The sequence below is a fragment of the Phyllobates terribilis genome, unplaced genomic scaffold (assembly GCF_046119375.1).
Source record: "Phyllobates terribilis strain yellow unplaced genomic scaffold, ASM4611937v1 Scaffold_4__5_contigs__length_816908805, whole genome shotgun sequence".
Lineage (NCBI taxonomy): Eukaryota > Metazoa > Chordata > Amphibia > Anura > Dendrobatidae > Phyllobates > Phyllobates terribilis.
Genome location: NW_027362764.1, coordinates 581873158 through 581886548, shown reverse-complemented (window position 1 = coordinate 581886548; position 13391 = coordinate 581873158). Strand labels below are relative to the sequence as shown.

Here is a 13391-nt window from a genome sequence, read left to right as displayed (position 1 = left end):
ATATGAAGTGCTCAATTCAACTCCCAGTGAAGGCCGACCCTACACCCAAGTGTTGTGCCATTACTTTCTTCACTGGTTAGTAACCAGAGACTATGAAGAATGCCTGCTGTCACAATGTCCCGTATCTCCAGTCCTCAGAATATCAGAGTACCATTATACATCGGCCATAACAGTAAAACGACTGACAGTGACTAAATATTCATTTTTTGGTTACAATGGCCCCTAAAAAAGGGATGGGAGATATTAAGCAGCGAGTGAACATTCGAGTTCTTAAAGCACCACTCCAGTGTTTTTTTTATTTCACTGCTGGAGTGGTGCTTAAAATCCAAGTCTCCTGCCCCCTATCGGATACTCACCTTCCGGCGTTTTCATCTGTTTTCCCTGCTGCTTCGCTCCGTCTCCTGCAGGTTGTGACCTGTCGGCTGCTCCAGTGCTTCATGGAGCGATCCCGATGTCACTAATCAATGTAAGTCTAGGAGAACCTCGTTCTGGCCTTGTTCTGGGTCTTATAGACTTACATTGAGAGCTTGTGACATAGCTTCTGACTTCCGGACAATCAGAAGCTGCGCTCACAAGATGATGCCGCAAGACCAATGCAGCGCCGCCAAAAAATGGCGGAGGCACCATAGGGTGAGTATATGAACAGGGGCAGGGGACTTAAGTTTAAAGCACCACTCTAGCAGTGAAAAAAAAAAACGCTGGAGTGGTTCTTTAAAGAGGATGTGCTCACAGCAAGAAGATGTTCCGTCAGAAGTTATCTGCCAAAATGTGTTCGTGATTGGCAGGTATCGTGCACCTGTCCTATTCATTAGGGCCAGTGTGTCCTGGCATTGGACATTCCTTTTAATACTCGCTGTGATAGTGCATTGCAACTTACTGAAACCTTTCTGTGCTCTGAGAATGGGGCTGCAAAGCCGCAGATGGGTCAGAGTGCCTTACTGACCCTTTGTATCACAGAAAGGACTTAGGGGCCTTGTGAGCATCAGAACTAGACCAAAGGGCAGAGGAGCATTGTGGCTTGGTCTTATTCATATTGTGCTTTACCCCATGAGCGCCACTTACCTGGGAAAGAGATAGCACCAGGATGCACTACAAGAAGATGGCAAGCTGGCATAGGCAGTGTAATACTGTGGGCAATGTTCTGCAAGGAAACCTTGTGTCCTTTTATCTTCATATGGATGAGAATCTATAACCAATCTGGGGCTGCCTTTTTCATTTGAGTGGGCAGTCCCAGACTGGTGATTTTTCTAAATATCATGTAATACTCAATATGTGTACATAGCCTTAAAGCAGCTTTGCATTACAATCTAAAATAGCTATTAACATTAAAGTAAGGAAGCTTATGTATTTACTGACCTGTTTCCACTCGGATACTGCACCACAATATCATGATCTTCATCAATGCCGCAGACCGTGCCCGTGGTAGTTAATGTTTCAAACATGCCATCAGTCCATCCACCGTGGCCATGCTGCAACGACTGGACGATTTCCAACTCCAAATCAATATTTACAAGATCTCCAATAAGGAGGCCTCCAGGGTTACGATTACCGTTTTGCTCACCTAAACAACACAAAAAATAATTACACAATCCTTAGAAGGACAGGCTTTATTTCCTCAAGGGCAATACTTATTAATAATTCAGTGATGAACGCTGAAATTAAAGCTGTTGATACAAGTGCTGCTATTGCATGTAAATGAAGTGTTATCTGGCCAAGGGTAACATGAAAACCCGCGGTGTTTGCTGATAATCCTTTTAAAACTGCAAAGATTATTATATCAGATTGAAATCTAAGGTCAGAAGTAAATCACTGGCGATCCTTATTGGGCTGTGCCTGTGAACAGCTTCTAACTATAGCAACAGCTTGTAATGGAGCCTGCACTCACATCTAGTAGCCTACAGACCCGGGAGGTAGGTGGTGGGGACAGCCGGCTCTGCAGGTTAGCACATAACGGTTAGGGAGGACAGCAAGCTTATTAATATTTCCCCAACAGTAATATATCAGCAGAACGGACATGACAGTAAATGACCACAACACTTACCCAGGACAGGACAATGGTCTCTGTAAAATGAACCTCCTTTGGCATCTTGCACACATTTCAGGTCAGACTGTAATAAACATTTCATCCAGTAAGTAAATGCATAAAAATAACAAAAACACTGAAATATATAATAGAAAACAAATACTCATCTGGATACTTCTATAATGCAATTCATACAAACAATGTTCAATATATACACACAATACACAAAAATAATAGAGCCCATACAGACTGACAACTAATTCACACAGCAGTATTCTAGCCAGTATTTTGTACTTTGTCAGTTTCACTCCTGGTTTTGGCTTACAAATACTGATGCAAAATACTAACCAGAATACTGCTGTGTGAATGAAGCCTTAAATCAGGGGTCCCCAACCTGTGGCTCAGGAGCCACGTGTCTCGCAGGCCTTTGATGTGTGGCTCTAGGCTATCTGCCAGCTTGGTGTACTAGCACCAGGCCTAGCAGACAGTTCTGAAAAGCAGGTCTCCATATGGGGACTTGTGAGTGGCCCTGCACAGAAGAACAAAATCTGGATGAGCATATATATAGTGGCCTTGGAGGTGCCGAAATAAAGTATGGTACGCTGGAGATAGGATGATACAGTAAGTCAGACAAGGTGCCTGAGGCTTGGTGCAATAGTGTTGTGGGAGTGTGTTTGATACAAGAATACCAAATGGGAGTAAGGTAGGGACCCTGGATGTAAGCATACGGCCTCCGTGTGATTTCTGTGGGGGAAACTTTGGCTATCATTATACTGGTAATGGGGGTTCTGGGTGTCACGACTGTGAAGGACGAGGAGAAGCAAGAGTTGGATGTCAATACTCAGGGGACTCGGGAAGTGGCTAGCGACCCTCTATCAGAGCTGAATGTGGCACTCAGGCTGCGTGCCCACTATGCATTTTTCAAGCGTTTTTGCCGCAGAATTTCCTTGCGAAAATGCTTAAAAAAAGCTTGGTAATACGTGCTCCATGGTCCCCAATGATAATCCGCATGTGCTGTGCACATGATGCGGAAATTTATGCTGCGGATTATCATTGCAGAAAAATACGCAGCATGTCCATTAATTTTGCAGACACACAGCCTCTCCTCCAGACCCGGGTACCATGGTACCTGTTAAAAAAAGAATTTAAAATAAAAAATAAACATATACTCACCTTCCGATGTCCTCCGGTCTTTTCTCCGCTGCGTCCGGTCTCTTGTACGGCTCGCGATGGTGTGAAAGGACCTTCCATGACGTCATTAAGTTATGGGACAGGTCACGCAACCACTGACCGGGGGCAATCAGAAGGGGAGTATAATGTTTTGGTTTTTTTTACCATTTTTATTCTTTTTTTTAACTATTACTTGGTCACACTATATAAATCCATGCCGGTTGCATGGATTTATATAGTGTGACCAAGTTGTCAAGCACTTTCCAAGTGATGCTAAAATTGCTTGGAAAAGAGCTTGATAACCTGCATGCAAAACAGCTTGACAAACGCTTCTACTTGGCAGGAAAAACGCATGTAAAATCCGCATGCGTTTTTCCTGCCAGGGAGATACAGAAAAAATATGCAGCATTTCTGCATAGTGGGCACTTAGCCTTAAGGTTCCCAAAGTGCAAAAATATGTCAAGAGAGTCCTGCATTAAATGGGTTGTCCATATAACAGAGGCGGTTGATCCAGCACTTTCAATAAAAACATGTATTTTTATTCAGAAAATATCCATAAAAATATATAATTCCGTAAGAAATCCACAAAGACACATGGACAAGTGTGTCATCTGAGGAAATAGTCCCAAGGAAGATACATTCAAGGTGTTGGTTGACGCGCTTCGAAGTGATACTTCTTATTCATAACCTAGGTTGGATTTCTTATGGAATTATATATTTTTTATGGATGAAATTTTCTAAGTAAAAATACACGTTTTTATTGGAAGTGCTGGATCAACCGCCTCTGTTATATAGACCCGTGCACACCTGCATTTGTAAATAGGTGAGCTGATTACTATTTTTCTTTATTAAATGGGTTGTCCATTACTTGGACAAGACTCTCAAATGCTGCATTCCACCGATAAAAACTCACCTCTGCCGTTCTAGCAATGTCGGCACTTGGTTTATCAATGTTCGCTTGACATAACGATGTTATGTGAATGCCGGAAAAACTAGCACTAACATAGCGGTTTTGTTTTTCGCTTTTTTCATTTTAAAAACAAAGAGACAAAGAATTTAAAGAGATTGTCCACTTCCCTGACTCAGTTACTGTTTTTGCCATAAATGCTTAAAGGGGTTGTCCACTACTAGGGCAACATCTTCTTGAACTAAATGTTTGGCCCCAATAAAATAAAAAAAACCTATACTCACCTGCCGTGCTGGCTCTGTTTCAACAGTGTCAGCACTAGCGGTCCCAAAGCTGTGATGTGGTGGAATGACACGTGAGCCCGGTGCCCAATCAGAACTGGCCTCACTGTCCCTGCCTCCTGTCGAATTGAACATGAAGAGGAAGTCCGGAATCAGCTGATCTGACTTCCTCTTCATGTTCTATTTCGTCTGAAGGCGGGGACGATGACGCCAGCGCTGACCGGGCACCACGTGTCATTCCCCCACATCACAGCCCCGAGACTGCGAGTGCTGACACCACTGGAATGGAGCCAGCACGGGAGGTGAGAATAGGCTTTTTTATTTTACAGGGGCCAAACATTTAGTTCAATAAGTTGACAACCCCTTTAAGGATAATGCCCCCAAATGTCCCCATATACCGTTTCTGCCAGTGTCATGTTGCTTTACACCTTTTTGCTTCACTTCCTGTCAGCTGGTATCAGTTCTGCTGTGACAGGGATCACTTCCTTCTCAGAATCCTCTGCTCATTCTTACTACATTTCCCATCATTCTTTGTGCTGATACAAGGCAGAGCAGTGTCTGCAGCAGAATGCACAGGAGCAGTGAGAGCTCTGCTGAATGGAGACCGCACACACACCCACACATACACCAACCCAGCAGTTTCCAGAGCCAGGATCTCAAGGTGAGAAGACTGCGACATCACAGGAAGGCAAAGGATTCTCTTCCAGAGATCATGCCGACCAGGGGAGCAGCTCAGGTTACAGACGGATTTGGAAAAGAAAAGTATTTAGTGAAGTGCTTATCTATGGCAGTTACGATAATTCACGTGAAAGGGACTTGTAAAGTAGTGGCCAACCCCTTTAAAGTAGTGGCTGTTTAAGTAAAAGATCACCCCTTTAATTTCACAGATGCTTTTTCTTCTTTCTTGCTGTACTAAAACATTTAAGCCTCTATGTTATTTAGTACAAAAGCTGTATACACTGACTTTAGTGTGCATTTATTTACAATGAAAGTCAGACCGAAGATATGTTAACACTGCAGTGTGGCTTCTGATGACCATTTGTTAGTATCACAGCTGCCTATATGCCTGGCAGGAAGAAGGGAGACAAATCAACTGTATTAAAAAAAGTGATGTGAACACAGCCTTATCTGCAACTGACCTCAATAACTCAACTAGAGCAATCTTCAGCTCCTCTAACAAAAGATTGATCCAGTCTTCTGCAGAGAACAAGGCTGTATTGTGGCAGAACAGTAACCACAGTAAGACAATCCAGACAGCATGTGGAGGACGGCAGAGTCCTGTCTGAAGAGTCCTGTGTGGAGGTGCTGGTGGTAATCTGAATGTGAAATCTAACAGAACAGGACACTAGTCTGTGGTGCCATCATTTACAACACATGACCACACATCGTCCTGTTACTGGATATACCACACTTTTCGATTAAGCCAAAGATAATATGAGGAATATGAAGAGGAAGCACGCCATATTTATATAAAAGAAAATCAGACAACACCAATGTGCCCTCTTTGAAGTAGTAACTTCCACCTTTGAAGGGATTCTGTCAGGTCCCCAATGCTGCCCGGAGGCAAAACATCGAGAAGAATTTGAATGTATAATTTTTCCAGCCAGCGTATTATTCACAGAAATCATAGAGTGAGGCTAGATGGATTAACATGTAACCTTTTACTCAGTTTTTTGAAAACCACCCAATGCCACAAAAGAAAATACATCTTCATTGTCTCAATGCAAACCAAGGAGTAGCAAAATCAGAGCCAAGATTATAGAGTAACACTGCTGACCGCTCACTACAGGAATCAATCAGCAATAATCACAAATACCGTCAATCAAAAAACCGTTCACATGAATGATCCGCAATAAACCTGATCCGTCACTCCCGGAATAGAAAAGAGGTCACAATTCATGTCTATTATTATCCCAGTTTTTGGGTGGGTCACCATAGAGAGAAGTACACATTCGTGCAATCCAAAGAACGAATAGCGATATCCAGCAACACACCAAAAAAGGAAACTGATTAGAAAATATGTATTTATTTATTTTACTCACTTATATAGCGCCATTAATTCCACAGCACTTTACAGACGTCATCACAGTCTCCATTGGGGCTCACGATCTAGATTCCCTATCAGTAAGTCTTTGGAGTTTTTCTTCTTTATTTCACATGGCTAAAAGCAACATTAAAAAGCAGACATTGTTCGAAACGCATTGGTGAAATTTATGAAAGTTTTTACTCATAGGAAGAAATACTTTTTAATTGTTTTCCTTTTTGACATGTTGCTTGATATCACCATTTGTATTTTAGAGTTTTCTGCTTTTTCCCCACAAAAAGAGATTGCTTAATTTTGTACCGTCCTGAGATGTAAGGTCGACTGCTACTCTCCATTACGGCAGCTGGGATTATCTTAATTTTTTTTTACTTCTCCAGTTAATGGTTCCTCTGCTCTGTTATGCCCTGGTGTGGGGCTAGTAATCACCGGACAGCTCGACCTCTGTTATACCTTCCTTGTGAAAGCAGTCACAACTGGAACCTTCCCAATACCGTAACACACCACACCATGGTGCACTGCACTAAAAGCGATCAGAAGAAGACACTGTAGTATTTCATATGTGCCCTTATAGAGGTGGATTTTCCATCCTAGGGATCTCTGGTCTAACATTTATCTCCTATACAGCAAATACGTGCTAGGTGTTAAAAGTGAGGAAATCTCTCCTTGCAAATTTGCCCATTGCCTAGCACAGCACCGACACTGCCTTGTAGAAAAAAAAATTATCTGACTCTGCAAAACATTGAAAGAAGATTTTTTTTAAATATACAAACTAGGGCAAATATATTGAAATTATTATATTTTTAAACAGTATAAACTCTACATCAGCGTTGCATGCCGGTGTCACCATGCACAAAGAGTATCTAAAAGACATAACTTAAAGAGAAACTGTCACTAGGCTCAACCCTCCTAAGCTGTCTATATAGTCATAGGAAGCTGAATAAAATTATACCTTGATATCTGTGATCTGGTGTCTTATTCCAAAGAAATCCACGTTTTTCTTATATGTAAATACCTTTACCAGGCTATGGGGAGGACACGGCCTGGAAGATAACCCAACCTCCAGAGATTATTATAAATAGAAGGGGAGTTACCAGTCCACCGCACCTCTCCCCGCACTCCCTCCCTAATGCTTCTGCTGCATGCATTGATGTCCCACATTGAGAAATAAAGGACGTTGTTTTATTTAAGATTCGATGAGTGCTGCCTTTCACTTTCCTTTGAATGGAGTTATCAGTGTGAGATAATTAATTCTGTGTAATTAATTTTGTGTAATTAACACAGAGCAGTGGAACTGAACTTTTTCTATTTACAAACACATTTTTTGCAGCTCTTTGACAACAATATTACAACCCTGTCTGCCTGTGAGATGGAAGCGGAGAGGAGCCTGCAGATGTGTTAGGTATAATCACACACAGCTCTGCAGTGAGATCAGGAGAGCAGAGAGCGGCCATTACACTGGTAACCATTATATATCACACTGGTAATGCCTTCATGTAAAATAAGCTTTGGAGGCAGAGTTATCTTGCAGGCAGCGTCCTCCCCAGAGCCTGGAAGACATCATTTACATAAAGTGATAAAAAAAAATTTCAAAACAACACGTGTGTCAAACTCTGGCCCATGGGCCAAATTTGGCCCTCAGTGTGATTATATTTGGCCTGCGACGTCATACGGAAGACTATGAGTGGCCATTATTCTGAATGGAGGACTATGTGTGGCCCATTATACTGTGAAGAGGGCTGTATGGGGATCACAGTGGGGTAACATACTGTGTTGGGGTAACCATAGTTTGCCAGGGGTGTTGAGAGGGTAGGGGGGGACATAGGGTCATGATACCATACGGGTGGAGGAGTTCCCTGTGGGGTGTATACTGTGTTTGGGGGGCACTTTTGTTGGCATCATACTTTATGGGGACAATGAAAGGGCAATTAAGTGCTTCACTAGGAGGAAAATTACTCTCTAAGGGCTGCAAAGTTGTGAGATATGCTCCTGTGTGACCCCACCGAATATTAAGGTCTTTGTTTTTTTTTTTAATAAATATCAAGATTGGCCCGCGACTTTGTCCAAGTTTTTAATTTTGGCCCTTTGTGTACGAGTTTGATATCCTGCTCAACACCAAGACATCTGATATGAGGCATACAGGTATCACTCTCCTCAGCAGTCTATAACCTGTATACCCATGTTAATAGTTTAGCTAGGTCCAATGTGGTGACAGATTCCCTTTTGGGAATAAATTAGCTTAGTAACTCTCTCTCTCTCTACAAGTTTGCACTTTTTACTGCTGTCAATGTTTCGTCTGAATTCCCCAAAAACGTAATCGAGACAGAATCTCAGACAGAGTCAGAGTACGATAGGACAAATCTAGTTCAAATGGACTCTGCACTTTTTTTTTCCTAGCACTATTCATCTTTTCAAAACACAAGAACGTTGTCTACTACATTCACTTCTGGAAAAAAAAGCCTTTTTGAATTGTTTGTCTGATTGTGCTCTATACTTTCATCCGAGGAGCAACATGACCCCATTTTTCGCGAATTCAGACAGAACACTTAAAGGGGTTGCACAATACCTATAATGCCCTTTATAAATAGCCATTTTTAAGCCCTAACCACATCTGTAATTTGTTTGATTTTAAAATTCCCAACAGGTCTCAGTAAACAGCTAATCCCTATATCTGTTGGGTTCTTTTTTCACTTTGCTTCCTGTGACTTCGAGGCTAGTCTCAAACTGGATGTCACAAGAGAGTGGCCCTGTGGTCTATTCTCAGTAGCTTCTATAACCCCCATCACCCAGAAACAGCACATCATTCAGGGACTTACCCCAGCTTCTGCTACCACCAGCCCCTGATGACATCTCGAATCAACTGTCGTGATGATGGCAGGGAGAAGTGACCACAGCTTCTTTCACTGCTGCCACACTTCGGTCCCTGCTGCTCCGCATCTCCAGTCCCCACTGCTACACTTCTTCTGTAACTTCTGCCCCGCAGCTTCTGTGCCTGCCATATCTTTCACTGAAATGAACCATGAAAAGGTGATAATAAAAACAGAGTGAGTGACAGCAGCGCCACTCCCTGATGACGATTCATTTCAGGATAAAAGCTGTGGGTCGGTACTTCTAATCACTCATCCTGCTTCTATTACCACCAGTTATAACGATCCGTTTCAGGATGATGATAAAAGCTGTGGGGTGGCGCTACAGTCACCCTACTTCTATTACCACCTGTTGATCTGTTTCAGTGACCGAGATGGCGGGAGCAGAATAAGTGAGGCAGTGGGGACTGAAGAAGCAGGGCGGTGAGAATAGAAGCCATGTTGCCGCAGGGAATGAAAATGCAGTGTGGCGGGGACAGTGGTGTGGTGGCAGGGTAAAAAGCTGTAGTCACTTCTCCCATCACCACGATTGATTAGGGAAGTCTTCAAGGCCGGTAGTGAAAGAAGCTGTGGTAAGTGACCGCAGCGCTCCACATCCCCTAATGATGTCCTGTTTCATGGGGTTAATAGAAGCTGTCAGGTAAGGACTGCAGGGCCTTACTCCTGTGAGTCCAGTTTCAGAGGCCCATTGTACAGAAAGTCACAGCATGTGATAAATCCGATACATCTTGGTTAGGCAGGATTATTCTTTTTAAGATGATGATCCTTCCTAAACTTCAATATATATTTCGTACTATCCCCATCCAAATCCCTGACCATTGGATTAATAAACTGCATAAACAATTATCCAATTTTATATGGCAATCTAAACTTGCTAGGATCTCAAAGCTTTCACTGTTTAAACATAAGAAAAATGGTGGAATCGGCCTACCCAATATCTATGCCTACCATGCTTCTAATATTCTTCAAAGAAGATACTGGTTCCTTGAGTCCGGCAAGCCTGCCTGGACAGACCTTGAAATAGCTTTTAATAATAATTCCTTTTTATCACCATTGATAATATCCCATTTATTGGATCCATCGCTTCCTTTACCTAATCACTCTTTGATTAAATCTACTATCTCACTTTGGAAAAAGCTATATATTATCTCAAAAAATAATAAATGTAACATTAATCCCAACAAACTTCCTATTTCAATTTTTCATAGAGCTCTACCAAATTTTCCATGTAAAAAATGGGAAAAATGTGGAATTCTAGACTGTTCTTCACTTATAACGGGGCTTAAATTAGACCCAATTCAGCTTTTACAAACCTCAGTAGAACCACCTGTACTAGATATAGATTTTAAGCATTCAGCTAAAAGTATTGCTATCATTAATGACACGTTATAACATTTTTTGAATGTTCAATGCTCCATTGCTGACTATCTTTATGAACATGAATACAGCATGGAGATGGGTGAGGCTATAGCCATGGACTGTTCCTAATTCTAGTTCTTTTCCTTCTTTTTAACCATTTTGCGCACTTAATTTGATTTTCATTTTGATGAAATAGGTAAACAGATATTTTGATTACCGATTTTTGGATACAGACTTGCAGCCTAATATTAACTTGTTGCATTTATGACCTTATTGTGAAGTCCACCAGACATAATAGGGTCCTTGACATTGACTAATCTGTCCACAGATGACAGACAAGAAGCTTGCTGATGTCTACAAATACTGGCAGCCCCTGTGCTTGCCAATCATTCACCCCCTCAGCTCAGCAATAATGCCTGCTTGAAAGTTGGTCACACAATATAAATCCATGCAATCGGCAGGGATTTATATTGTGTGACCAACATAATGTTTAAAAAAAAAAAAAAAGAATTAGAACGTAAAAAATAAAAAATAACCTTATACCTTCTGATGGCCCCCGCTCTGCTCCCGGCGTCGCTGCTGGCTCCGTGGCGGGTACCGGTAATGTAAAAGGACCTTCCATGAAATCAGTGGTCATGTGACCATGGCCGCCGACATCATGGAAGGTCCTTTTACATTACCGGTACCCGCCACGGAGCCATCAGAAGGGGAGTATAAGGTTATTTTTTATTTTAATTCTTTTTTTTTTACTTACAGGTACTATGGTACCCGGGTCTGGAGGAGAGTCTCCTCTTCTCCAGACCCGGGTACCATTCGCGCATTAATCACATAAGATACGCATGACTACATGTAGTTATGCGGATCTTATGTGATCCAATGCAAGTCTATGGTGGCGATTTCGCAACGAAATCGCACTAGAATTGGTCTCGCTGCGGGTATTACTGCAATGCGAATTCGCAGCGGAAATTTCCGCATGATGTGCACAGCACATGCAGATTTGCATTGCAGTAAATAGCAGACCTACCACAAGCGATTTTAATGCGTTTTCACAGCTAAAATACACCGCAAAAACGCATTAAAATCGCTTTGTGTGCACATAGGGTTATTATCACTTTTCTACCACGTTTTTGTAGCGAGTAGCTCGGCCCTTGGTGTCCACTGAAACAGCTTAGGGGAGTTTGCAGTAATGTATGACTGACCTTGTAGTGCAGTGATGTTTCTTTGATTGTTTATGGTTATCCATTCATTAACCCCTTCACAACATATCACGCATACACAGCATATGTCATGTCCCTGATTTTGATACGGGCTCCGAAGCTGAGCCCGCATCTTTCCCCTCACATGACAGCTGATTTAATCAGCTATGTGCCTTTAACAGCCGGGGGAAGCGTGTCACAAACCCCGCCCATAGGCACCCCATTTCACAAGATCGTGGGGAACCTATGGGTTGTCATGACAGTCGGGGGTCTGCAGAAGATCCCAGTGCCCATCATTATGATACTCCTATAAACGCCGGTTCGGGTCGGCATTCATAGGAGATTGTGATTTCTGCTATACATAGCACTGCTGGAGCCTTGTTATGAAAAGCACAGGCAATCGGACAATCACAGCTTCAAGTCTCCCAAGGGGACTATTAAATAAAGTAAAAAAAAAAAAAAAGATGTAAAAAAAATATGAAAAAAAATAAAAAGGTTAAATCACCCCCCCTTTGTCCCATTAAAAATAAAATATAAAATATATAAAACACATATTTGGAATCGCTGCATTCAGAAATGTCCAATCAATCAAAATATAAAATAAAATTCAATTAATTAGATCGGTAAACAGCGCAACTAGAAAAAAAAATCAAAATCACCAAAATTACGGGGTTTTGCCTGCTGCAACACTGCAATAAAATGCACTAAGAGGCAATCCAAATATTGAATCTGCCCCAAAATGGTATCAAAAACATCAGCTCAGGGCGCAAAAATTAAGCCATCACCCAGCCCCAGATCCTGAAAAATGGAAACGCTACAGGTCTTGGAAAATGGCGACAGACGCAAAAACTTTTTTTCACACAAATTTCGGAATTTTGTTTTCACCACTTAAGTAAAAAATAAACTATACATGAAATCCTATCAACAGACCAAATAATATATGGTCTGTAACCCCTACAATACTAACAACACCAACAAAAGAGTTCAGCTAGGGAAAAAAGGAAATAAATAAAGCAAAACAGACAGGGAAAAACCCCTGTACTATAAATGATTACTAATATTATTCAATAAGTAATCCCAGGCTGACACAAAAGGGGTTTGAATCAAAAAGTATATAAATTTTTATTGCACAATATTACATTTAATTACACAATAGTAATAAAAAGATGTAAAAAGTGGATGGGGAGGAGAGAGGACAGCTAAAGGAAACAGGGTAAAGCAGAAATACCCCGTTCAGAGACTAACATCCCCAAAGAGAAAGCAGCTTACAATGTATACCTAATTTAGAGTATAAGTTGTTTAAGCTGTCAAATAAATAGTGTGATTGTATAAGTTCCTGACACAGGATCATGCCAGGTGATATCAAGTCTACCAATAGAGATACAACATAGAACATATATATATAACTATGATGGATTATAAGTTAAGAATTTTAATAAAATCCATGTTGTCAAATCAGTAAAGTTATATGGTCTCCGTTACCTTGAGTCATTGTTGGTAGATCTTAGGACAGCATAAAGTAAGGTGCTGGGGATGCCTGGCAGCCT

The 13391-nt window shown here is 41.6% G+C and overlaps 1 protein-coding gene across 2 annotated transcripts in view; it reads right to left on the bottom strand.

Annotated features, from left to right (window-relative positions):
* The window catches only part of MIB1 (MIB E3 ubiquitin protein ligase 1), a 125615-nt gene that overhangs the window by 94926 nt on the left and 17298 nt on the right, over positions 1 to 13391 (bottom strand). For both annotated transcript variants that reach the window (XM_073679146.1, XM_073679147.1), the window contains exons 5-6: positions 2042 to 2108; positions 1357 to 1561 (exon numbers count right to left, since the gene is read on the bottom strand). In XM_073679146.1, coding sequence (XP_073535247.1) covers positions 1357 to 1561; positions 2042 to 2108 — 272 coding nt within the window. The remainder of the gene's footprint in view (positions 1 to 1356; positions 1562 to 2041; positions 2109 to 13391) is intronic.